The sequence below is a fragment of the Antechinus flavipes genome, chromosome X (genome assembly GCF_016432865.1).
Source record: "Antechinus flavipes isolate AdamAnt ecotype Samford, QLD, Australia chromosome X, AdamAnt_v2, whole genome shotgun sequence".
Classification (NCBI taxonomy): Eukaryota; Metazoa; Chordata; class Mammalia; order Dasyuromorphia; family Dasyuridae; genus Antechinus; species Antechinus flavipes.
In genome coordinates, this window is record NC_067404.1 from 9,748,049 (window position 1) to 9,774,945 (window position 26,897).

Consider the following 26,897-nt stretch of genomic DNA (forward strand, 5'->3'; position numbering starts at 1 on the left):
AGCTCCCTGACTCTTACACCCCTTCATATAAGCTCTCAGGAACAAGCCCTTGCAGAAGAAAGGGGATGCAGGCTTTCTCCTTCTGGGTGGGTTCAAACATCCTCAAGCCAACTTTTAATCCCAGAGGCAAGTCGGTGGAAATTTATTTTTGGTCTTCACCAAGCTAGCCAGTTGGGAAGAAATGCTTTCCAATCCCTTGTGAAACGCATGTTTCCTGGTCACTGTTGGAGCCTAAGCAATGAGCACAAAACCAAAACAGGGTAACTGGCTCCTGGACCTTAGAGGCATCCGGGTGTGAATTCTGCAGCTGCTCTCCAGGCACAGGTTCCTAGAGATAAGGAAGTTTGTATTGGGCACGCACCTCAATGGCTACGTCTCCCTTTTTGATTGGTTAGTGCTTGTTGCCAGGGGCTAACAAACATTTGCCCTAATATATATATACAAGGGAACTGGGGGCAGAGTCAAGATGTAATCCAGGCAATAAACTCCTCCAAATGAACAAGGCGATCCGTGTGCTCTGTTGGGGTATCGCATGCTGGTGGTGACTGAAGACGTCCGGAGACCTGGGAGAGGGAAACTGGCTGCCAGTTGCCCCTAGGAGGTAACAGTCACAAGGTGGAAGAAACAATTAGTTCTGCCAGGCCTGCCCAGTTTGTGCCCAAGTAAATCCTGAAAGAGCTGTTACCTCCCCCTCTCCTGAAGCCTGTTCAGAGAAGGGGCACATCCCCAGGGGGAGATTGGCAAATAGACTATATATATGCCCCCTTGCAGAGGTTCCAAGCTGCTTCTGGTCTTTGGTGACACCTTTACTAACTGGGCAGAAGCTTTTCCCTGCAGGACTGAGAAGGCTCAGGAGGCACCAAAGTGCCCTCTAAAAGAGACCATATCTCGCCTGAGCCTGCCTAGCTCCTTGCAGAGTGACAGTGGCCCAGCCTTCACTTCTCAGGTGACCCAAAATGTGGCCAAGCCACTTACCATCACCACTTCCACTCTGCCTGGCGTCCTCAGGCTTCTGGGAAGGTGGAGAAAATGAACCACACCCTCAAGGGAGTCCTCACTAAATTGTGCTTAGAGACTAGAGAAGACTGGGTGAAGAACCTCCCATTAGGGCTTCTCAGAGTCCGCACTGCACCTCGGGAGAATATCAGGCTTAACCCTTTGAACTTCTGCATGGGAGGCCCTTCCTAACCACCGACATTCTTGTAGGTCCAGAACCACATCGGGTCACTCAGTTTGCCCCACAGCTCGGTGCAGTCCAGAAAGCCCTTCCTGAACACGCAAACGAGCATCTCCCTAAACCTGCAGGTGCTCGTACTCAGGTAGCCTCCCCTGTCAATCCAGGCGACATGGTGTACTTGAAGCCTTGGAAGCCTCAAGGTGCTGACCCTCTGGGTATAAAGTGGAAAGGACCATACAAGGTCATTCTGACCACTCCAATGTTAGTCACACTGGAAGGGTCCCCTCTCTAATGCTGAAGAAACTGAGGCAAGATAGAGATTACAGAGTTTTTAATGTTTTATTTGAAAGGGAGAGATTCACAGGGACTGAATGGACCCATGGTTTGTCCCTGGGGCTGAACCAGACTATGGTCTCCAAGAACCCAGCATCAAATGTGGGATACAAAGATTATTTTATAGGGTAACAAAAAACGATGACATCATGGGCAGAGGCACCTGATATTTAATTAATTGGGGTGGTGAGAGGCACCTGATATTCTAAGATATAAGATCTTTATCCTTTCAAACATTCTGATGATTAAGAGGAAAGGGTGGTGTTGCAGGATTGAACAGAACAATTAGGAACTGAGGCAGAACAGTTCAAAGAAACTGAGGCAGGACAATTAGGGAAACTGAGGCAGGACAATAAAAGAGAACTGTGGTATATTTCTAGGATAAAAATGCTGTTTCTATTACCTCTCCTTTGGATATTTCAGAATATTCCTGTGAACCCATAGAGGACCTGAAGCTCCTCTTCCACAGGACCTCTGAAACCACTCTGGAGAAAGAAGGGTGAAATTGTCTGTGTCCTTCTTTCTCTCACTATAATCTCCTTCCTTAATTTCTCACCACGAGAACTTTGCTCCTTGCATTTTCTCTCTGGCTTTTCTTGATGTCATTCTGTGGCCCCTGCCAGTAGTTAACTCTTTCTTAGGCAGTGGGGGTATTCAGGATTGTTGGGTGGGCCATCAGCATCCTCAGGGCAGCTCACAGCTGGGACCCGATGCATTGTTTGCAAAAGCCCTATTCCCAAATGTCACCATCTCCACCCTGGATGGCCCCCCCACTTTTAACCTGCTTGTGAGATTTGTTTCCTCCAGGCTCCAAGCTATGAACTTCCAATTACTTGTTCAGTCTGAAGATCATGGGACAACTGACTTGGACACTCAGCAATCCCCTAGATGTTGCGGCTGCCACCTTCCGATCGCACTTTCCCTCCTGGCTTGAACCCCATTGAGCACAGGGAAAACTGAAGCTGGAAAGCAGCTCCAGAAGATGAGACCTTTGTCCCTTTGCCCCAAATGAATTTGGGGGCGATTGCTTGAGGTGGAAATGATGTAAGAGGACTCTGTGGTCCCCTGATCTTTGTGGGAGGCCTGGGTCAGAAAACCCTGAATTTCCTGGTTCTGGCTCACAAACCCACCCCCTACCCCCACACACATTTTTTACTTGGCCTTGGGAAACTCCTAAAATAATCCCCACCTTCAATTCACTTGGAGATCCCTGGCCTCTGGAATAATCACCCCCCTTAATGGACTTGGAGATTACTCCCTCAATTCATCCTGAGTTCATCCCTATTTCCCGGGCCACAGAAAGTTAAGTAAAATTGAACTCTCTATCCCAAATTGCTGCTACTTTCTTAAGCAGGAGAGACCTCACTGAGAAATGCTCAGTGAAAATAATCCCATGGTTTTTGCCAAAACCTCAACTTGCAGATTGGGACTGCGGGATGTCTCACCCCTCAACACATTGTTCCAAACTGTGAAATGGTACAACAATTCGGGAAAATAATTCGAAACTTTGCAAATAGACTAAAATGCCAATACCCATTTTATGAGAACTCCATTACTGGGCTTATACCCTAAGGAAGCCAATGATAAGAAAAAAGGGCCATATATTCCAAAATGTAACAACACTTTTTTTGGAGAATTAAAGATTGAAAACAAAGTAGATGCTCTTCAGTTAAGGAATGGTTAAACAATTTGAGGTACACGAATGCCATGGACTATAATTGCTTTGTAAGAAATGAAAACAGAACCATGTGAACTGGTGCAAAGTGAAGTGGAGCCAGAAAACAATATACACAAGAAGTACAACAATGTGAATGGAAAGAACAATGACATACCCCAAAATAAAAAAAAAAATGAATCTAAAAAAATTTTATTTTATTTTATTTTTTTACCTTTTAATTTAATTTTATTTAATAATAATTTTATATTGACAATCCATGCCAGGGTAATTTTTTTTACAACATTATCCCTTGCACTCGTTTCTGTTCCTATTTTTCCCCTCTCTCCCTCCACCCCCTCCCCTAGATGGCAAGCAGTCCTATATATGTCTAACAAAATTTTAAAGGTTAAATAGAACTTGAAAGAAATATATGAAGACATCCCCAAAATAACAATTTGTGGAGGTGGGAGATTCACAGATATGATACAGAGATAATATGATTACACAGATAATGTGTAAACATTGCATATAGTTTTGGACTTTTTTTCATATATTGAGCAATTGTTCTGATGTTTCTTTCCTCCCTTAAGAAATATTGTTTGTCATATGGTTTGACTACTGGTGGAAGGTGAAAGATACATGGAGCACTGTATTTGAAATCAGGAAGTCCTGAGTTTAAATTCTGATGAAGGTAGTTACTACCTTGTATCTTTTGAACAAATCACTTTAACTCTATGGATCTTATTTCCCACCTCTGAAAATGAGAATATTGGATTAGATGTCCTAAGATCCTTAAAAACTCCAATTTGCTATTCCTGTGAGCTTGGGAATGGACTTTACCACTAACTCCACTTGCTGATATCTTTCCAGGTCTTGACAGCTTAGCTCCTGTGCCACCTCTTCTGTAAATATTTCCCTATCTACCTGCCCATTGCAGCTAGAAATGAACTCTCTCTCTCCCTATCTCACCTTTTCTTGAGTTTTTCAAAAGAAAGTATCTGAAAAATATCATTTACATTGGCTCTCCCTTAGAGGTGATTATTCTTGGAAGGAGCCCAGAATACTTGAAACAGGAAATCAGACATACTGAATTTTTCTTGGCCGCCACATCTTGATTTGTAAAAGTGCTAACCTGGGGGGGAAGGGTGCTATTGTGAAATGAAGAAAATAAAAGCTAAAAATCCAGAAGAACATTATACACAAGAACAGCAAGATTATGTGATGTTCAACTATGATAGACTTTGATTTTTTCAACAATGTGTTGATCCAAGACAATTCCAGTAGACTTGGGATGGAAAATACCATCCACATCCAGAGAGAGAAATATGAGGGCTAAATGTGGATCAAAGCATACAATTTTTACCATTTTTTTGTTTGCTTGCTTTTTCTTTCTCATGTTTTTTTCCCTCCCTTTTAGTCTGATTTTTTTTTTTTTGCACAACATGGCAAATATGGAAATAAGTTTAAAAGAACTGTACATATTTAACTAATACCAGATTATTGCTGTCTCAGAGAGGAGGAAGGTAAGGGAGGGAGGGTGAAAATTTTGGAACCCAAAGTCTTACAAAATGAATGTTAAAAACTATCTTTACAAGTATTTGAAAAATAAAATCCTATTGAAAAAAATGCTAAAAGAAACCCTAAGCAACTTAGCAATATTGTAAAGCTGGGCCTTTTATAAGAGTGAGAAAGTATAGACCTACATGTACATTTATTTTACATTTCTAGGAATATGCATACTTTCTTGATTTAAAAAACAACAACATTGTGAAAAAAAAATCTTATAACTCATTTAAAATAATTGATACTCATTCTTCCCTTTAGATAATACACTTTTTCCTACATCACCATCTCTTTCTTCAATTCAGATAGATTAATTCTCTAAAACACTGACTTAATCCTGTCATACCCACTTCTCTTGCTATTTATGTCAAGGGCATTACCATCCTTTCATTCAACCCAGATTTGAAACGAAAGAGCATTCCATCCTTGACTATTTACTTTTTCACCCCCCAGATCTGGTAGTATGCCAAGTATTGTCAAAGATGATGTAGATGTAGAAATGATACTTATCCAGCTAATTTTAATGACCAACTGTAATTGGCCCAGGAGAAGAAATTCTTTCCATTTGATGAGGTGTGAGGATTGAGGAAAGAGATCCCCTCTGGTCAATGTTGCAGATTTCTTGGAAGTTTGTAGCAAAAAGAGATTTATTTGCATTAAGAAAACAGCTTTCCTAGTGGGCCAGGGTCCTGTTAAACTATTGTAAAGATGGGTTTACACTGAGAAAAAAAAATCTTCATCAGTGCGTTAAGTCCAGAAAGGCAAATAGCTCCTGATTAGGAATTGGCAAAGATTTGGGGTGCAGTTGTATTTTATTAGCCTTCTGAGGCTTGAGGCTGAAGAGATTAAGGGCTAATTTTTCCATTATAGAGAGTGGTGATTATGCCCCTGGTGAAGATCTCCAATTGAATGAGAGTTGTCTGGGAAAGGTGTGCCTGTCCCAGGGTTTGAGAGTCAGGAATCCCCCCCAAAGGAGACACAGTTTACATTTGGCCTTCCCCCAAAGGTTTAAAGGGACACAATTTACATCATCCCTCCCCCAAGCAGTCCCCTCAAATTCATTTGGGGTAATAGGATGAAGGTCTTATCTTCTATGGCTGCTTCTAACTGACATGGGTTGTGGAGTTGTCCCTATGTTCAATGGGGGTTCAGGCCAGGAGGGGAAGTTCGAGATATGAAAATAGCAGCAGTGGCATCTAAGGGATGTTGTATGTCCAAGTAATTTTGAGCCTGAGAGGTAAAAGCTGGACTATTTGTCACTTTGCAAGGAGCTAGTCAGGCTTAGGCGAGGTATGATCTCTTTTAGCAAGAACCTTGATACCTCCAGAGCCTTTTCAGTCCTGCAGAGAAAAGTTTCTACCCAGTTAGTAAAAGTAACAACAAAAAAACAGAAGCAACTTGAAACCAATCTCCCCTGGGTATGTGCCCCTTCTCTGAACAGGCTTCAGGAGAAGGGGAGGTTTAACAGCTAAAAGTTGGCTTAAGAGTGTTTGTTCTGGTGGGCTATAAAGAGGGGTATAAGAAACAGGGAGATGGGGAATCAAAACTAGGGGTGAACGGGTAGCAACTCCCACAGCTAGCTCTGCAACCCTATTTCCCTTGGCTTAAAGTGAATCTGCCTTCTGGTGTCCTTTACCAAATATGACTGAAACCTCTCTGGGTTTATGGACAGCCTGTAGTAGTTGTAGAATTTCTCCTGCATATTCAATAGGAGAATTCCTTGCTAACAAAAGTCCCCTTTCTTTCCATATAGCCCCATGAGCATGCAAATATGAAAAGTATATTTGGAGTCTATATAGATGTTCATTTTTATTCCCTTCCCCAGTTCCAAAGCTCTGGTTAAGACAATGAGTTCAGCTTTCTGGGCAGAAGTCCTAGGGGGCAGAGGCTTAGGTTCACCTTCTGTGTTGTTGAGAGGAATGTTCCTTAAGTCAGCTGGAGTAGACAGAATCTAAAGCTTGCTCACAATTATGAATGATGTCTCCCAACTGAGTTCTGTCAGGGAGCATGGTGTCAGGGTTAAGAGTGTGACACACCTGGTAAGTCTCCCACTAGCAGCCACTGGTGACCTTTGGCTTCTAAAATACTCTGGTGCCCCAGGGCAAATTTTGAGGCTTCTTCTCTAAGGCACAAGAGCCATTCTAGGGAAACTGAGTCCAGTTCCTTTGAGAAATAGGTGACGGGTCTGGGGTCAGGTCCCAGAGCCTGATCCTGCCTTTCAGGACTACAGATCAAGATAAGACTGCAGTTAAGTGGCTCCAAATCTCTTAACTCTTTAGCTAAAAGTTTGTGCTTAAGAAATTTTTCAATCCTGACTAAGGCTGGAGTGGCCCAAACAGAGGAATCTATTTTCTCCCAGATTTCAAAGGGAATATGAGAGGGCTTTGAGAGCAGCACAAAAAGACCATCTGGTGGTCTGAGAAGAGAAAATTGGGTCCCCAATTTCACCATTAAATCACACCCTAATAAGGGAGCAGAATAGGAGGGAATTATCTTAGCAGGAGAGTCACCATGAGGATGGTCAGGACTAGAGTCTGCAGTCTGAGATGGAGGTCGAGCACACTCTGCACTTGAGTCTTCTTATTTCAAGTCCTCTCAGCCCTTAAATACCTTAGTACAATTACATCAGCACACTGAGCATGTGCCAACTGTAGAACCATTACATCACCACATCACACTAAATATATGTGAACTAGAGAACCATTATCTTATCAGTCACACTGATTAAACACCCTGTTGTAAGTATCCTTGTTTCAAGTATACTTTTCCAGAGTTTCCGGCCCTCTACAGGGAATAATAAGAAATGAGTGTTTAAATAACAGGTCACCAAACTGGCAAGGCAGAGGAAAAGTCTCCAAACAATTCTCAAATTTCCCTTCAATCCCTCTGGGGGGGGAGGGGCAAGTCAGACCGGAGTGCCAGAGTGAGAATGAAGAAGTGTCCCCACACACACACATACCGCCATAGCAAAAAGAAATTCAACTGTCTTACAATCCACATCCCAGTGTTGGGCTGTTGTGGTAGAGTGAGGGAGAGCTTGACCAAGTCCCAAACTCCTGCTGGAGAATCGGGCATTGGGGGAGGGGAGGAGGGGTGCATCTTATTCCCTGTAGGCAGTCCCTCCCCCAGTGCTCCTCCTGCTCAAACTCAGGACCAGGACTGGGGAATTTCCTCGGACAGTTTCCGGGATACCTAAAGCATGAACCTCTATGGTTCCCAGAAATGTCAACAGTCAAGAGTAGGGACTGTTCTCACTTTAAGTCTGTGTTCTTTTTCCTCTGTTGCAGTTTGATCCTCTTTATTATTAAATAATCCAACAGCTGCTTCTAACAGCGGAGTGGGAGAAATTTGAGGGCCCCAAACTGGCTTCTGCAGCTTCTTCCGTATATCTGGGGCAGATTGTTTAATATTGACACATTGCAGAGTGGTGATGTGGTGGGGAACTAGGGGTTTGGAATGTTGTGTATGCTATTGCCAGATCGGTTGCTTTTGGGTCATTTTTTCTTTGTTATCAAAAAAGCTCATTGGGGAGGTGAGCAAGAATGGGCATGGCTGGAAAAAACAGATTTTAAAATAAAAGATAATCAGATCTTATTTTGTGCATCTCTTCTTCCCCTCCACCTCTACCCCACCCCCCATCATCCTCTAGCTAGTTCAGGACCTCTTTCCTAGACTACTTACAGAAAGGAGGGGGTGCTTCTGATTGGTCTTCCTTGCTCAAGGCTTTCTCCTCTCCAGTTCTCTCTCCAGTTCATCCAGCATAGATGTGATCGTGATACTCTGATGCTCAAAAAGTTTCAGTAGGATCTAGAGTCAAAAACAAACTACTCAGCTTAATATACACAGTAAAACTCTTCTTTAACTTGCTTCTGCCTTCTTTTTTCAGATGTATTGCTTCTCTTCATGCAACCTATTTCTGCCAAACTGCCTTGACTTGCAGTTCCTCTTCATCTCCTATCTTCGCACCTCCATACCAGCTGTCCCCTATTGCTTAGAATTCACTTCCTTATCTGCTTCCCTGAATTCCTAGTGCCTTTCACAGCTCAACTGAAACACCACCTCCTGCATGAGGCCTTTCTTATCCCTCCATCCCCAGCTGCCACTTCCTCCCTTCTCCAATGTCCCAATTTTATTTTCCTTTTGTTTGTCCTTTAAAGACACAGACTGTATTTTTTAACCCCATTTCCCCAGCACAAAGTAGGTACTTAATAAGTATTTGTTGATTGATGTGCCTCAACAACCTCCAAGGAATCCTCATTATCCACATAATAAAGTTGAAACTCTTTTGGGATTCAGGTCTCTCCATGCTTTAAGCTCACTTTGTCCATGTTCCAGGACTGGCCAGACTAGGTATGGTACTATTTTCTGAACCTGACATATTCATTCCTCACTCTAAACTGTAACACAACCAGCAATGTCCTTTTCCCCACTAGACTGTGATCTCTTGGAAAGCAGATTGATTTTGTTTATTTTTCTTTGTATCTCAGCACTTAGCACTATGCCTGGCACATAGTAGGCCTGTGATTTCATGGATTTAAAACAGTGATAAATGCTAGTTGATTGACTAAATCCTATCGTTGGGGTTCAGCTTATGGTCCAACTTCATTCATAAAATGAACACGAAGGGCTTACTTTGTGCAAACACTGTGCTATGAAAAGGAAAATCAGTTAGTATTGACTACTTTGATTTATATGTAGTTTGATTGTAGGGTTAAGCGTCCTTCTTTAGGAAAAGCTAAGCCAGATCACATATACATTCTCTTAAGGCTAAGTTGCCTCCAGACCTAGTAAATTAATAGATTTATAAAGACTTTATCATACAGTAGCAGATAATTTAGAATAAGACATATCTTTGTAGAAATAAAATAACCATAAGTGTATAAGACTTTTTAAAGGCTTAGTTACCCTTTCTGACAGCTGGAGAAAGGAGGGTTGACTGAAGGTTTAGTTCTTTACAATCTTGTGAAGAATTTTTTTTTTCTTCAGCTAAAGGTTAAGTCTAAGTTGAGTAATGGAATCTTTTAAGGTTAACAGCAGGGTGGTGGGAGCAGGGAGATAACAGTGGTAGGATGGTGTGAGTGATCTGGAACTGCTAACTACTCACCACAAGTTTCTCTTTTCCAGTAAGCTTTCTTAAAAAAAGACATCACCTGTAGGGCAAGGACTTTGGGGATCTTCTCACTTTGAGAATTTGGGTTAAGAAGGCCTGGAAAAAACAAACTAGTTAGAAGACCCGTCTTGTCCAATTGAATATGTTCAAAATAAATTTCCTATTTTTTATTCCTCTCTTCTGTTATAAAATAAAGCTTTGTAAACCACTCTTTTGTCACTAATTACTGAAGAACTAGATAACTTGATTTAAAGGTAAGTTGCTAGGCTTGCTAGATATGAAACTTCATATCTCAGGATTGTTTTCTATTTCAAATAATGAATTTTAACAGTTGCTGATAAACTGGGAAAACATTTTTACATTCAAAGGTTTTGATAAAGGCCTCATTTCTAAAATATACAGAGAATTGTCTCAATTTTATAAGAATTCAAGCCATCCTCCAAATGATAAATGGTCCAAGAATATGAACAATTTTCAGATGAAGAAATTGAAACTTTCTATCATATGAAAAGGTGCTCTAAATCACTATTAATCAGAGAAATGCAAATTAAGACAACTCTGAGATACCACTACACATCTGTCAGATTGGCTAGAATGACAGGGAAAGATAATGCGGAATTTTGAGGGGCATATGGGAAAACTGGGACACTAATACATTGTTGGTGGAACAATGAACAGATCCAACCATTCTGGAGAGCAATTTGGAACTGTGCTCAAAAAGTTATCAAACTGTGCATATCCTTTGATCCAGCAGTGTTTCTACTGGGCTTATACCCCAAAGAGATCTTAAAGAAGGGAAAGGGACCTGTATGTACAAGAATGTTTGTGGCAAACCTTTTTGTAGTGGCAAAAAAAACTGGAAATTGAATGGATGCCCATCAACTGGAGAATGGCTGAATAAGTTATGGTATATGAGTGTTATGGTATATTATAGTTTTGTAAGAAATGACCATCAGGATGAATACAGAGAGGCCTGAAGAGACTTACAGGAACTGATGCTGAGTGAAACGAGCAGAAACAGGAGATCATTATACATGGCAACAACAAGATTATACAATGATCAATTCTGATGGATGTGGCCCTCTTCAACAATGTGATGATTAAAACCAGTTCCAATTGCTCAGTGATGAAGAGAGCCATCTACACCCAGAGAGAGGACTGTGGGAACTGAGTGTGGACCACAACATAGCATTTTCACTCTTTTTGTTGTTGTTTGCTTCCATTTTATTTTGCTTCTCTCTCTTTCTTTTCTTTTCTTTTTTTTTTTTACTGGGTTGATATGATTTTTCATGTGGCACAATAATTGTGTAAATATATGCATATATTGGATTTAACATATATTTCTATCATGTTTGACATATATAGAACTATTTACCATCTAGGGGAGGGCATGAGGGGAAAGGAGGAAAATTGGAACACAGGGTTTTGCAAGGGCTAATGTTGAAGAATTGTCCATGCATATGTTTTGAAAAATAAAAAGCTTAAAAAAAAAGTTAGGTGCTGGATAAGGCCACAAAAAGCCCCTCCCTTCAAAGAAGTCATTTTCTAGTTGGGTAGATAATACGTCAACAGAAATTAATACAAGATGATTTGAAAAGGGAGGAAGAAAATGCAAACAACTTAAGTAATTAGGAAAGAATTCACAAAAGAAGTGGTCCCTTAGTTGAGCATCCATAGTAAGCATTCCAAAAGGTATAAAAAAAAAATAGCTTGTTCATAAGCAAAATTCAATAACAAGAAATCATTGTGTAAGTAAAAAAAAAAATCAGATTGGGGCAGCACAGTGGATAAAGAACCAGCCCTGAAATTAGGAGGAACTGAGTTCAAATATGGCCTCAGACACTTAACACTTCCTAACTGTGTGACACTTAACACTTCCTAATTGTGTGACCCTGGGCAAGTCATTTAACCCCAATTGCCTCAGGGGGAAAAAAATCAGATTACCATACTGTGTATGACAAGACAGGCATGAACAGAAAAAGTTGGGAAGGAGCATATCTCTTTTTGGAACTTTTCTTAGGCCTCAAGTAGGTGGACACATAGGTAACACAAGCCTGGGTCTTCTACTTTGAGATGCTCATAGGGCCAGTGTTCATTCTGGATATTTTCCTTCTCTGCCAGAAGTCAGTTTTTCATCTCTTTTTCTGGTTGCTGGTTGGCCCTGCTCTGTTAGTTCTTAGCTCAGCTTGCCTTGACTCTGCTCTTTCCTCTCTACTTTCAAACCCTAGAATTTCTATTCTTTTCTGAGATGGGTCCTTTCTTTTACACAATTTCCTAAAGGTATGACTAAATCCCTTAAGGCAGTGCTGTTGATTAATTTCAGAAGACATATACAGGCCCTATTTTCACTAATCCCTTGATTGAGCAATCAACTGATTCAATCAATAACTGTTCTTGCTTAAGGAAGGTATTTACTTACTTTGAAGGGGATGAGTTAATCAGTGAAGCCCCACCCTTTTACATAAGGTTCCTCTGAGATCTAATAGTCTATGATCCAAGGACCATTTCTCCGACCTACCACTCCTCTGACCAGCACCAGAGAACATAGAAAGAAATGGAATTTTCCATAAAATAAGAAACAGTAACTATCTAAAACCATCAGCAAACATTATGTGTAACCGAGATAAACTAGAAGCCTTGCCAATAAAATCAGGCATGTAGCAAGGATCCCCATTTTCACCACTGTTATTCAATATTGTACTAAAAATGTTAGCTCTAGCAAACAAGAAGAAAAACAAATTAAAGCAAGTATATTGGCAATGTGGAAACAAATGAGCCAATGAGGAAACAAAACTCATTCTTTGCAGTTGGTAAGTGTAAAGAATCTAGAGAATAAGCTAAAAACTAGTTTTAATAATTACCAACTTTAGCACAGTTGCAGGATATCAAGGAAACCCACACAAATCATCAACATTTCTATATATAACAAACAAAACCCAGCAGCAAGAGATAAAAAGAAAATTCCATTTAAAATAACTATAGGTGATATAAAACACTCGAGATATTGACCTATCTCAATACAAATGAATGCAAAGAAAATCAGATGTGAACAGTTGAAAAAAAATTAATTGCTCATGGATAGGTTGAGCCAATATAAAAGAAATGACAATTCTACCTAAATTAACTTGTCTAGTGCCATGCCAACCAGACTACCAAAATTATTTTCCAAAGCTAGAAAAAGTTCAAAACAAAATGTTGGGGGCAGAGCCAAGATGGTGGAGAGGACACATGCTTCATTCTGAACTCCCCTTCTACCCTCACTACTGATTACCTAATTCAGCCTCAGAAATAGTGTTTGACTGGTAGAATCCACAAATATTGGGAGTAGAACAAATTACCAGCCAAAGATAACTTAGAAGATCATCAGAAAACGTCTTTGTTGATCTGGTGGGAGGAGGCCAGCGCAGGCAGGGAGGCAGAACACAGAGGCCAGGCCAAGCTGAGTGGATGGAGGGAGGGATGTGGTCTCCGCAGGTGGAGAATTTGCCACAGGTTGGCTGCTATGCTTTGGTTGCAAAGCAGTAGATCAGCAGAGAAGTTACACAAATGCCAAAGGTAGAGTATACCCCAAAATGCCAGAGTTTAACAGGACTTGGCCACACCCACCCAGCACCAGGAGTGACTCAGCACAACCACAATGCAGCTGTACAGCCGCAGTCCACAGCATGGGGCTCTATTCCGGGATAGTGACACTTGTACTGCTCAGCTGCTCATCTCAGGGCAGTCGCACTTCCTGCACAGAGGGGACTCTTCTCAGGGCAGTAACCCTTCTGTAGCAATGTGGCTGCTTTTTGCAGCCCATTCACAGGACAGCTACTGTCTATCCACCCCTGTTCTGTAGAGGGAGCTGAGAAGCTCCTTGTCCTAAAGACAGACCCTAATGGCTTAAAAAAAAATGAGTAAAAAAGCCAAGCGAGCTCTAACTATAGATAGCTTTTGTACAGAAAAAAAAAGCAGATTTCCAACCCTGAGGAGACTGATAGTAGACAATCTCCAGACAAAACCCCAAATGGGGATATAATCCCCACCCCACCATGCAAAGCACTCCTAGAAGAAATTAGAAAATATTTTAAAAGAGAGCTAGAAGAAAAATGGGGAAAAGAAAGAGAAGCTCTGCAAGAGAGTATGGAAAAGGCATATCACTCATTAAAAGAAAGATTTGATAAAGTGGAAAAGGAAAATAACTTCCTTAAATGTGAAATGAAAAAGGTAAAGAACTCCATAAGGAAACAGAATTTGTTAATTGGAAAAGATAAAGAACTCCCAGGAAAGTAGGGTTTGTAAAGTGGAAATGATAAAGAACCCCCAGGAAAGTATGATTTGTAAAGTGGAAAAAAAATAACTCATTAAAAAAATTAGTGAAATGGAAAAAATTTACATAGAGCAAAAAACTCATTTAAAAATTCAATTGGACATATACAAAAAGAAGTAAAAAAAAAGTTAATGAAGAAAATAACTCATTAAGAACTGAACAAATAGAAATGAAAATTAATTGAGACATCAAGAATCAGTCATACTCTCAGATACTCTCAGAAAACAACCTGGAAAGTCCTTCCTGAACTCAAGCAAAGTGAAATGTGCATAGTAATAGCAAAGTTGTGAAATGATCAGCTGTGAATGATTTTCCTATTCTCAACAATACAAGGATCTAAAACTACTCTGAAGAATATACTATGTGATATCCCAAAGTTGTTTTAATTTGCATTTCTCTAATGAATATTGATTTAGAGCATTTTTTTCACATAAATATAGATGGCTTTAATTTTGTCATCTGAAAATTGTCTTCAAATTCTTGGAGAATTTATCATTTGGGGAATAGCTTGTATTCTTATAAATCTGACAAAGTTCTTTGCATATTTTAGAAATGACACCTTTATCATAAATACTGGCTGTAAAGATGTTTTCCCTGATTTGTACTTGTCTTTTAATCTTGTTTCTGTTGGTTTTGTCTGTGCAAAATCTTTCTAATTTAACATAATCAAAGTTGTCTATTTTCCCTTTCATAGTGTTATCCAGTTTTTCTTTGTTTATAAACTCCTCCCTTCTCCAAAGATCTACTAGCTAAATTATCCTTTGTTTTCCTAATTTGTTTATGGTATCATTCTTCTTGCCCAAATCAGGTATCCATTTTGATCTTATTTGGGTATGGGGTGTGAGATATAAGTCCATGTAGAGTTTCTGACATATTATTTTCCAATTTTCCCAGCTATTTTTGTCAAATACTGAGTTCTTATTCCAGCATCTGGAGTTTGGGGGTTTAACAAATACGAGATTGCTATAGGTCTTGCTTATTATGTAGTGTGTATCTAATCTATTCCACTGATCCGCTACTCTATTTCATAGACAGTACCAAATGGCTTTGATGACTGCTGCTTTATAATACAGTTTTTGGTTTGGTATGCTAAGCTATCCTTTGTACTTTTTAATTCATTAATTCCTTTGATAATCTTGACCTTTTGTTCTTCCAGATGTATTTTGTTATTATTTTTTCTAGTTCTATAAAATAAAGTTTTGGCACTTTGATTGGCACTGAACAGGTAGACCAATTTAGGCAGAATTGTCATTTTTATCATATCACTTTAGTCTAGCCACGAGCATTGTTTAGATCTGACTTTAATTTGTGTGATGAAGGACTTAAAATGATGAGAAATGCTATCCATACCCAGAGAAAGAACTGATTATGTCTGAATACAGATTGAAGCATGATTCTTCACTTTTTATTCCTGGAATTATTTTTTTTTAATTAAGGCAGGAAGGAACTATGGGTTTTTTTTTCATTTTTTACATGATTTTAATGGAAACTTTTTACACAACTTCACATGGGCCTTCTCATTGGGAGGGTTGTGGATGTAAGGAGGAAGGAAAAAACACAAAATTTGGAAAAGTAATGGTAAGAAAAATTTTACATGTACCTGGAAGGTAAATATTATTAAAGTAAATATATGATTACAAATAAAGAATGCAACATGCCTACAAGAGGGCATGGAAACTGGAAAATTCTGTGATTTCAATGATGACCACCAGAAGTCACCAAAATAATTTTCAATGCCATTAGATAGGACAGAAAACCATTTATGAAAACCCTACTATATGCCACACTCTCCTCTGGATGCTAGAAGTTCAAAAATATATAGGAATCAGTCTCTGCTCTCACGAAAAAGTATATTCTATTGATGGAGGTCCACTCTGTATGAGTAAAATAAAACTCAATAAGCATGGTGCTTAAGAGCAGGATGAAGAGAAGACTCACGATTTCTGCCCGTCGGTTCAAGGTCCACAGGGAGAGCAGCATGAATTTTTTTCAGACATATACAATGCACAGATTCATTTTGGTGGATTTTTCTATTTTTTCTTCCACAGGATAGCTTGATATATACTTTTGTTCTTCAGACATTTTTTCAGCTCTATCAAACTCTTCCTGACCAAATTTCCAGGGTTGTTGCTGTCATTGTTTTAGAAGAGATACTGAAGGTTTTGCCATTTTCTTCTCCTGTGGGAAACAGGAGTAAATGCTTTGCCTGTGGTCAGAAAGCCAGTAAGTTTCTTAAACTGTTTTTGAACTCAGGACTTGCTGACTGGAGTGGGAGCAAGAGAGGTGAGAAAGGATTTCCCACACCATTCAAAGAAAGGGAGGCAGAAAGCAAGGTCATGGGGACAAAGCCTGCCACAACCAGAGGGGCGACATTGGTGCTGTCTCGAGACCTCTGGGGACATGGAGACTACAGACATTCAACAAATGATATGCCTCTAAGAAGAGAAAGGCAGAAAAGGGATCTGGCCATTGGGAGATCCTAAAGACATGACATTCAGCCCTCCTAGGGACAATCTTTGAGGTCAGCACTTCCCCTATGGATAAGGGACTGGTCGAGGTTACAAGAGCATTTACTGTAGAAAGAGAGGTTGCCAACTTTCTAAGAGAACCATCCTCAACCCCATCAAAGCAGTGCCAAAGTAGACTGTTCACAGTAGTTCTTGAATCTTATGCCTGGAAAGGTTAAAAACTCACTCTCTCATTTCCTATCTGACACACAATGTGTCCTGTCTATGATACCCCTGACAAGAGGGCGTCCTCTCTCTGCTTGGAGTCCTTCAGTAATAAGGAATTCACTACCTCCCTTGGAAATTTTAGTTTATCACTATGTTAGAATCAACCGACATCAGTGTAATCAGGAAATGCATCAATCAATCTCAGAAATATTTATTTAGAATCTGGCATGTGATAGGAGCTTTATCTTTCCATTTGATTCTAGGTTTCCATTCTTTTTTATTGTTTTATTTATTTATTTGGTTGTGCATGTGCCTAAATTTTAAAAAATACACATTTTTTATGAATCACATCTGGAAAGAAAAATCAGAATCAAAAGGAAAAAACATGAAAAAAAAAAGAAAAGAAAACCAGAAGAAAAAAGGAAAAAAGATATGGAAATAACATGAGTTGATTTATATTCATTCTGCATAGTTCTCTCTCTAGATGTATATGTTGCTTTCTATCCAAAGTTTATTGGTAGTACACCATGACCAAGTAGGATTTATACCAGGAATGCAGGGCTGATTCAATAATAGGAAAACTATTAGCATATTTGGCTATATTAATAACCAAACTAACAAAAGTCATGTGATAATCTCAATAGATGCAGAAAAAGCATTTGATAAAATCCAATATCCATTCCTATTAAAAACACTAGAGAGTATATGAATAAATGGACTTTTCCTTAAAACAATCAGTAGCAACTATTAAAAACCCTCAGCATGCATGATATGTAATGGGGATAAACTGCAACCATTCCCAATAAAATCAAAATGGCCCACTATCACCATTACTATTCAATATTGTATTAGAAATGCTGGCTTTGGCAATGAGAGAAGAAAAAAAGATAAAATCAATGAGAATAACTGGGCTTATATCCCAAAGAGATCTTAAAGAAGGGAAAGGGACCTGTATGTGCAAGAATGTTTGTGGCAGCCCTCTTTGTAGTGGCTAGAAACTGGAAACTCACACCTATTAGATTAGGCAACATAATAGAAAAGGAAAATGATAAATGTTGAAGGAGGTGTGGGAAAATTGCCATTCCAATGCACTGTTGGTGCAACTGTGAAGTGTTTGAACACTTCTGGAGAGAAATTTGTTACTATGACCAAAAGACAATTACATTGTACAGAACCTTAAATCAAACTAAGCCAGTATTCCAGAGATAAAAAAAAAATTGGAGGGCAGGGGGGAAAGGAACATTTCCTTGAACAAAAATAATTATAGTAGTTGGTTTTATGAAAGCAAAGATTTGTGCACTAAGGAGATACCAATGAATTAGGAATGGCTGAACAAGTTGGGATATATGGTGTAATGGAATACAATTGTGGTATAAGAAAAGATGAGCAGGTCAGATTTTAGAAAAAATTGAAAAAATTTATATGAACTGGTGAAAAGTAAAGTAAGCAGGGCTAATAGAATATGATAAACACTAACAGCAACCTTGAAGGATAATCTGCTGTGGATTTTTTCTTTTTCTTTTTCTCACTATATGAGGGAAGTAAGAGAGCTAGATGGGAGGGAAAATTAGCGTTTGTTCTTTAAACAAAGTTGTAACATTCTGGTTGGTTTTCTGGAGGTCTCTGGAAGCTTAAGCCTTCATTTCAGTAAAGTAATAACCACAAGAATAGCCGGGGATAAAGTCCAAATTCTTTATTGTCTCCTTGCCTGGGGCTTGACTAGCTTTCTGGAGGCCCTTCACACTGGCCTTGGTCTCAGTGGAGGAAGCAGAAGGACAGGCCAGCTACCACGGTGTTGGGAGATGGAGTGAATCTGTCTGGCTGAGTTTGTCCCAGCTTATATGTAGTATACTGAGTTTAAACCAATCATTATATCACTAGGGAACCATTATTTGTTGTAAGATTAAATCAATCATACTGAACTAGAGAATTATTAATCACCATGCTAAACTAGATAACCATGGTCTTATTAATTCCACTGACTTAACATCTTGTAAGAATCCGTGTTTCAAGTATAGAGTTCTGGCCCATAACATCTCCTGCTTTCTTTTGTTTTAGAACATAGATGGTGAGAATCCCAAAAAGGAGGTGATCATACTCCCCTCACTTCTCAGAAAAGGGGGTGAAAACACCAAAAAAGGAGGTGATCACTCCCTCCCTGATGTCTCAGGAAAGGAGATGAAAACACCAAAGAGAAATGGGGAATCAAACCAGATTAGCGGGTTTCTGAAGGGTCTCACTTGAAATAGGTATACATAAATCCATCAACATGGGAGGTGTTACATAAGCACATAGCAATATACTAGCATAGGCTAGTAGTGATATAACAAACAACATGAATCAACATGAGGAATTATACATATCCATAAGTCCTAGAAATAGTCCAAAAACAGTCTATCGTTGATTACTTCATATGTCAGGAAATCCAATGATTCCTTCAAGTTTTGAAGTTCTGCAAGAGTCTTATCATGTCTCAGAGAATCCAAGGATTCCTGCTGGGTTAGAAGTTCTGTAACAGTCTTATTATCAGCCATGCTCTTTCAGTGTCAGATGTTTCTTAGGTCTTCTCCTTTGTTTTGAGGTTTTTTTCTTTTTTTGTTCTGTCTCTCTCAAGGTGCTCGTTGGCACCCATCTGATTACTTTACCGTCTGTAGAGATACAAGCAAACCCTTTCCCTCAAGCAGTTAACCTATCTGGTTTCTTCCATTGACCACTTTCTGGATCTCTTCACATCACCTGGTGATTATATTGGAGCTACTTGCACTGGACACTGCCTTTCTGTCGGGTTAAAAAGCCTGTATTCTCCCCAATTGTAATCCCTTTTTCCCATCTGACTGCTTCTCTGCTGATTCATCATATCAGAGTCCTGAACTTCTAAAGACTCTCTGGGTGTGACCCCAGCTGCCATCATGCCTCATCTGTTTTTTGTTTGAGGTCTTGGAGCTGGGCCTCGCCTCTCATTTCCCTGGGTCAATTTATATTCTGAGGCCCCATGGAATCCCTTGTTGCATTTGGGATATGGGGTTTTGGGTCTTGTTTTCTTACCCTGTCTTCTCACTCTATCTCTATGCCTACATTGGGCTTTCAGATGCCCTACTTTACCACATTGAAAGCATCGACGAGTCTCTCTGGAAGTCCCCTGCCAAGAGGGACCTCGTCTTCCCATGTTCTGCATCATAGCCTGCGTATAAAAGGCATTTGTGCCCACTGTGGCACAGTGTCTTATGATCTCCTCTAAAGGAGCATTTTTGTGTAATCCCAGTATCATTGGGATACAAACCTCATTAGCATTTTCTCTAGCAAGCTGTTTGATCATTATTCCTGTTGCTGAATTTTCTTTTTTTTTTTAATTATAGCTTTTTATTTACAAGATATATGCATGGGTAATTTTTTAGCATTGACAATTGCAAAACCTTTTGTTCCAATTTTTCCCCTCCATCCCACTCCCTCCCCCAGATGTCAGGTAGACCAATACATGTTAAATATGTTAAAGTATATATTAAATATAATATATGTATACATATCCATACAATTATTTTCCTGTACAAGAAAAATTAGACTTATAAATAAGGTAAAATTAACCTGAGAAGGAAATAAAAAATGCAAGCGGACAAAAATAGAGGGATTGGAAATGTGGTTCATACTCATTTCCCAGAGTTCTTTCACTGGGTGTAGCTGGTTCTATTCATTATTGAACAAATGGAACTGATTTGGTTCATCTCATTGTTGAAGAGAGCTGCGTCCATCAGAATTGATCAGATAATGATCTCCTGGTCCTGCTCATTTCACTCAGCATCAGTTCATGTAAGTCTCTCCAGTCCTTTCTGAAATCATCCTCTGTTGCTGAATTTTCACCAGTGGTTCTTGTAACAGCTGTCTGCAGACCTCCCGTGAAATTAGCAAAGGGTTCATTTGGACCTTGCTCTATTTTTGTGAAGGCTTCCTCTCTATCTTGTTTTTCTGGGAGGATGCCTCATGCTTTGATAGCAGTAGCAGCAGCAGCAGCAATTTGCTCATATGCTATCAAAAGATAATCTATACTGAAATGTCTGCATACTGACCTTTACGTGCTAGTTGATCAAAAGTGATTTATATATTAACTCAGTTTGCCTGTTTCATTGGGCTTGTATCCTACATAGTTCACTATATTTTGAAAGCCACAACAAGTTTTGTCCAGGTTCTAAATATGTCTTTGTTTTAGATTTCCAATCACTAGGTATTAAAATTTCATAAGCCAAATTCTCTAATACCATCTTTGTTGACCTGAAGAGTCAGACTCTTGAATAACAGGATATATAATGATTACTTAGGTTTTAATACATAATACTTATCATGGTAAGAAGGGATCTGTTGATTCTTGGGCTTTCTAATGTTTTCAATGTGGATAAGTGTTGTATTTTGTTCAACAATTTTTTGACCTCTTTTGATATAATTTGATATAATTTGAAAAAGTTTGTCATTGGTTTTGCTATTGATGTGGTCAGTTACAATGATAGGTTTCCTAACATTAAAAATGCCCTGCATCCATGGTGTGAAGTCCACAGGTCATAGTGAATGCTCTTTGTAACCTATCACTGCAATCTCCTGTCTAATATTTTATTTCAATTTTTTTTTTTTGCTATTCATTAAGGAAAATGGTCCACAATTTTCTTTCCCTGGTTTTGCTGTCCCTAGTTTAGGTATCAACACCATATTTTTGCTATAAAAGGACTTTGGTAGCACTCCTTTACATATTTTAGCAAAGAGTCTATCAAGAATTTGGATGAATTCAGTCTTAAATGTTGGCTGAATTCTATTATAAATCAATCTGGTCCCTGGGATTTGGTCTTAGGGATTTCACTTATGCCTTGTTCAGTATCTATTTCTGTGATGGAATTATTTAGGTAGCCCATTTCCTCTTGTCTTCATATGTACAATTTATGCTTTTTGTAAATATTCACCCATTTCAGTTTGATTTTCAGTTTACCTAGCATATAATTGTGAAAACTACTTCCTAATAATTAATTTCATTTTCATTGGTTATGTTTTTGTTTTTGGGACTGCTAATTTGTTTTTTCTTCTATTTTTAAAATTAAATAAAGAATACTTTGTTTTTTTTTTTAATAAAACTAACTCAATTCATTTTTTTTATGTTTTACTTTCAATGTTATTATTCTTACCTTTGATTTCCAGGATTTCCAATTTTTTATTTAATTGGAAATTTTTAATTCTTTTTTTTTTCTTTTTAATGTTAGGCCCAGTTCCTTGATCTGCTCTATTTCTGTTTTATTGAAGTAAACCTTTAGAGAAAGACAATTTCCCTAAGGACTTCTTTGATTGCACCCTTCCATTTTGTTTATGTTGTTCCATAGTTAGCATTCTCTCCAACAAAAGTATTGATTGTTGTCTATGGTTTGCTCCTTGTCCCACTAATTCTTCAGAATTAGACGATAGAGTTTTCAGTTAACGTCCCTGATGCTCTGGACCTGATGTCACAAAGCCCCATACCCTCCCTCCTCCCTTCAATCTCTCAGGGAGACTAGCGCCGCCCTGTGGTGATGTCACAATGACCACCCCTCCCACCTTCTGTTAGCTCTCAGTCTTGTCTCCAGTGGAGGGTGTGTGGGGCCCAGAGCAGCTGGAGGTCTGTGTGCCCCTCACCCAGTTCCCTCCCCTTCAGCCTTTTTGCCCCTTTCCTCCGCAATTTTCTCCTCCATTAGGTCCAGCTTACCTCCATCTTCAAGGCTGACCAATCCTAAGAGTCCTACTAGTGCCTGAGTGTGTGTGAGGGAGGTAAGTGCCCCCTCCCCTGCTTTTACTTCAGACTCTCTATTTCTTCACTCTTCTCTTCCTTCCCACCCCCAACCTTTTCATGAAGCTCCCCCCTTCCCAGTTGGCTTCTCTTGGCACTGAGTAGGATATGTGTAAGAGGGGGTAAAAAGGCCTGGGGGTATCAGCACCTGGTGTGTGTAGGGGGGCTGCCTGTGGCGGGTGTGCTGGTACCTGTGTGTGCCTGACCATGCCTGGGGCTTCCAGCCGCTCACCCAGGTTTTCTCTTGCCTCTTTAAGTGCAATAATTTGCCCCATTCTATTTATCAGCTATAACACTTTTCAGCTATGGAAAGAAAGATGGTGGCACTGGCGCTGGGACTGGGGGAAGGGACTGCAGGGCTGCAGTCACCTCAGCAGCCAGGGAGCAGGGTCTCCCTATGCTGGCCTCCTCAAAGTGCCCCCCTGCTGTGTTCTGGAAGAAGATTGTTTCTGGAGAGGAGGAGGAGGAGGAAAAGGAGGAAGAGGGAGGAAGAGGAGGAAGAAGAAGAGAGAGGAGGAAGAGGAGGATAAAAGAGAGAGGAAGAGGAGGGGAAGAGGGAGAAGGAAGGAGGAAGAAGAGGAGGAGGAGGAAGGAAGAGGAAGAGGAGAAGGAGGAAGAGTAGAAGGAAAAGGGAAGATGAGGAGAAGGAGGAGGGTTCAGTTCTCATGGCCTATACAGCCATGGCTCTTCTGTCTTTAATCCAATACAGGGACGCTGATTAATACCAGTGGCGGAGGTGCTGTTCCTCTCACAGACGCCAGCCCAGTCGTAACTGGACCAAGACCAGCAAGGTGACTCATGGAAGGGGACGTGCAACAATTTACTTCCTCCGTCCACGACGCCAGTGTCCTTGCTGGGCTCAAAGCACTGTATGAGGGGGGATTGCTTCTTGATGTCACCCTAGTTATTGACGACCAGCAGTTCCGGGCCCATAAAGCACTCCTTGCCACCCAGAGTGACTACTTCAAGAAAATGTTCACAGCCGAGAGCGGGGAGGGAGCTCAGGACAACATTCCTTTGCAGGGTCTGACGGCTACAGCCTTCAGCCATATCCTAAAATTCATGTATTATGGATCCATAGAACTGAGTATGAATACAGTTTATGAAATCCTGCAGGCTGCCATCAATACTAAACTTAAAGAAGTGGTGAATTTCTGCTGCTCTTTTCTCCTATCCAGAATCTCCTTAGAAAATTCTGGAGAAATTTTGAAATTCTTAGATGATTTTGGTATAACCATGGAGGGAGCCAGAGAGAAGTTGTTTTCATGAACTTTCATGCACTTTCAACCATTTCGGATAACTTAAAAAACTCTCTTTTCCTAGAAGATTTTTAAAAACTTTTATGTCCTGTGTCTCACCTGTGATTTACTTTCCTCCCACAGGATAGAAAAATTGTTTTGACATTACTCAAATTAAATTGACATCTAGTCATATTGTTATTTGTCTGTGCTTTCTTTACTACAATGAATCAAAGTCTGTTCCTAAATTAATCCTTTCCCCTTTATTTGTTCTTAGACATGAAGCTTCTGAAGTGAGATTTGTTTATATTATTAACAAAACCAGAAAAAATATGATCCTGCTAGATACCACAGTATGTTATATCTTTTCAGGGGTAGTGGGGTAGTGGAAAGAATGCTGAAATGTCAACAACTATTATAGTCATTTAAACGAATTTATATTTGAGGGGTCAAATCTTTATTTGAAATTTGTGAATATAAGAGAAGCATCTAAAACTAAAAGTACCATACATTGCTTCAATATAACTATTGATAATCTCAAATGCCCACTTGTTGGAGTCCAGCTCCTATAGTGAGATGAAGGATATAACAACACACCAGGTCCAGGCAGAGAAGTCCTATTTATGGACTGTTCAAAGTTTATGGATCAGAGACACAAATAGACACAAATACATATACCTCAAATGCTCATAGGTTTGATATGAAGTACACTCTTTTAAAATTCCTATAGTCTAACAAAATCTACTATGATGTAAATGACTAAGCCCCTTTAGCCTCCGATCTTGGGTACTTAGACAGAGATGTAAATAGCTGAGATTTGCATCAGAAGAAGGTTCATTATACCATTGTCTCAGGTATCTTTCTCCCAAATACCTTTAGTCTCCTTGTGGACATTCTTTCCTGTCTAAGTTCAAAGGTTTAGCTTTTAATCCAAAGAATAGTGTTTGAATTTTGCTTGTGAATCCTAGCAAAGTAGGCAAAAGCAAAAGAAGCAACAATGCAAAAATGGCTACATAGAGCTCATGGGATACAATAGAAGGGGTTGGGAAGGGAAGTATGTTGGATCCAATCACTAAGCCAGTCTGGCAAGGGCAGTCATCTCTCTGCTATGGCACTGTTTCGGGAGTTTCTTGGGTCATCCCTCTTCTCTTCCTTTTCAGCCCCTGTTTTAATAGGGGAAACTTTCCTTGTCTTTCTTTCTGGAGTCCAGTGGCCTTCCTCATCGGGACCCACAAGACATAAATATCCCGGCCCTCTCAAAAGTACTAAGAATGGACCTTGCCAATGTCCTTCCTCGTCCTTCCAAAGGACTTTTTGAATGTTTTCCAGTGCTTGAAGCACTGTTTTTATGGAGCTTACTTTTCTGTCCTGTCTATAAAATTGTGCCAAATATATCATTCCTGAAGAGGTGCTGGTATCCCTATCTGGGCACAAAAAAATTGTAAGTATATAAGGCCTTATACACATCTGCCTGTGTGGGCCATTGGGAATTCTGTCTACTTCCTCCCCGTTTGTTTAACAAGGGTGGCCTTCAGAGTACGATGGGTTCTGACCCTGGGGATTATAGGGAATCCCTGTAACATGTTTAATGGCGAATGTGGAGAGGAAGGTGGCCATTTGCGTAGAGGTTTAAGCTGGACTATTGTCGGTCTTTATGGTATTGGGAAGTCCATGAGAGGAGAAACAACTATATAAATGTTTAATGACTGAAGGAATGTTCTCACAGGAGGCCACTGTTGCCCAAAGGAATCTAGAAAAGGTGCCAATACAAATCTGGAAGACCACACTGCCTACATGTGTCACATCCTTTTGCCACAAATCATTGGGGAATAAATCTAGGGATTAACTCCTTTATTAGGTGGAGGAGGGAGAAACTGAAACACGCTGAACACACTGCTTCCCTATCTGCAGGGCTTGTTCCCAGGTGAGTCCATAAAGGCAACATAGAGTTAGCAGGTAAGTGGAGAAATTCATGGGCATGTTCAAGGGGTGTAGTGACTGTGAGAAGGGAGCATTGTAAAGCACAGTTTGCCACCTCAGTGCCCACAGCATTGGTGAGAGTATACATGCAGGACATAAATGGGATGTTTCCTAGTCTGTAAAATCAGCTGCAAGTCAGCAAGAAGGTTTGCAATTGAAGAAGTCTCAGATTGTAAGACAGAATCCTCAATGTCTCTGAGCACTCGGACAGCATATAAGCTGTCTGAAAGGATGTTAATGGGCTCTGGGTTTCTCTTACATCCTTTCAAGATGTCATATAAAGGCTGCATCAAAGAAATAGGAATAGGGGCATGAGCCCTTAGCCATTGAATTTGTCCAACTAGTTTCTGAAATAGGTTTGGAGTATTCACCTTGTCTAACTGTAAGTTAGGTATCTGATTAGTAACTCCAGAAGTCCCCATGCAGAGTCCCAGGTAAATGATGGGATACAAATGTCAGATCTTTTCTGGGGCTACCACCAGTCCATGTTGAGCGAGAACGCTCATGGTCTCTTTAAGCAGGGCAGAGAGATCTTTCCCACTGCTCATTGATAACAGAATATCATCCATATAATACAGAATCATGGCATGAAGCCACACCTTCCTAACTGGTTCTAGCACTTGCGCTATATACGCCTGACACAAGGTAGGGCTACAACCATCCCTTGGGGGAGAACTTCCCATTGGTAGCTCAGATAAGACCCTGCATTGTTTGTAGAGGGAATGGTAAAAGCAAATCTTTTCTTAACCTCTGGGATCAGAGGGATGGAGAAGAAACAATCTTATATGCCTGTTACTGTAACTGGCCAGCTGTTGGGTACCAGATTAGGAGATGGCATGCCAGGCTGGGTTCCCATAGGTTCAGCAGTAGCATTAACAGCTCTAAGGTCCACTAGAATTCTGAATTTGCCAGAATTTTTCTTTATAATAAATACAGGGCTATTCCATGGGCTGGACATTGGTTCTATATGTCCGGCCTTCAACTGTTGTTGCATAATTTTATGTAAGTTTAGGATTTATAAACAGAAAGGTCATTGGGGTATTAGATTTCCATGTTAATGG

The 26,897-nt window shown here is 39.9% G+C and overlaps 2 protein-coding genes across 3 annotated transcripts in view; both read left to right on the forward strand.

Moving 5' to 3' along the window:
• LOC127542744 (kelch-like protein 15) overlaps positions 1-24,051 on the forward strand; it is a 41,779-nt gene extending 17,728 nt beyond the window's left edge. Inside the window, exons 1-2 of one of the 2 annotated variants that reach the window (XM_051968515.1) lie at positions 22,505-22,599; positions 23,328-24,051. In XM_051968515.1, coding sequence (XP_051824475.1) covers positions 23,417-23,887 — 471 coding nt within the window. In that variant the 5' untranslated portion in view covers positions 22,505-22,599; positions 23,328-23,416 and the 3' untranslated portion in view covers positions 23,888-24,051. Of the gene's footprint in view, positions 1-22,504; positions 22,600-23,327 lie in introns of those variants that run through there. The other variant, XM_051968516.1, reaches the window with a different exon arrangement.
• LOC127542745 (kelch-like protein 15) overlaps positions 21,860-26,897 on the forward strand; it is a 520,409-nt gene continuing 515,371 nt past the window's right edge. Inside the window, exon 1 of the mRNA XM_051968518.1 lies at positions 21,860-22,526. The gene's annotated coding sequence lies outside the window, so the exon portion shown is untranslated. The remainder of the gene's footprint in view (positions 22,527-26,897) is intronic.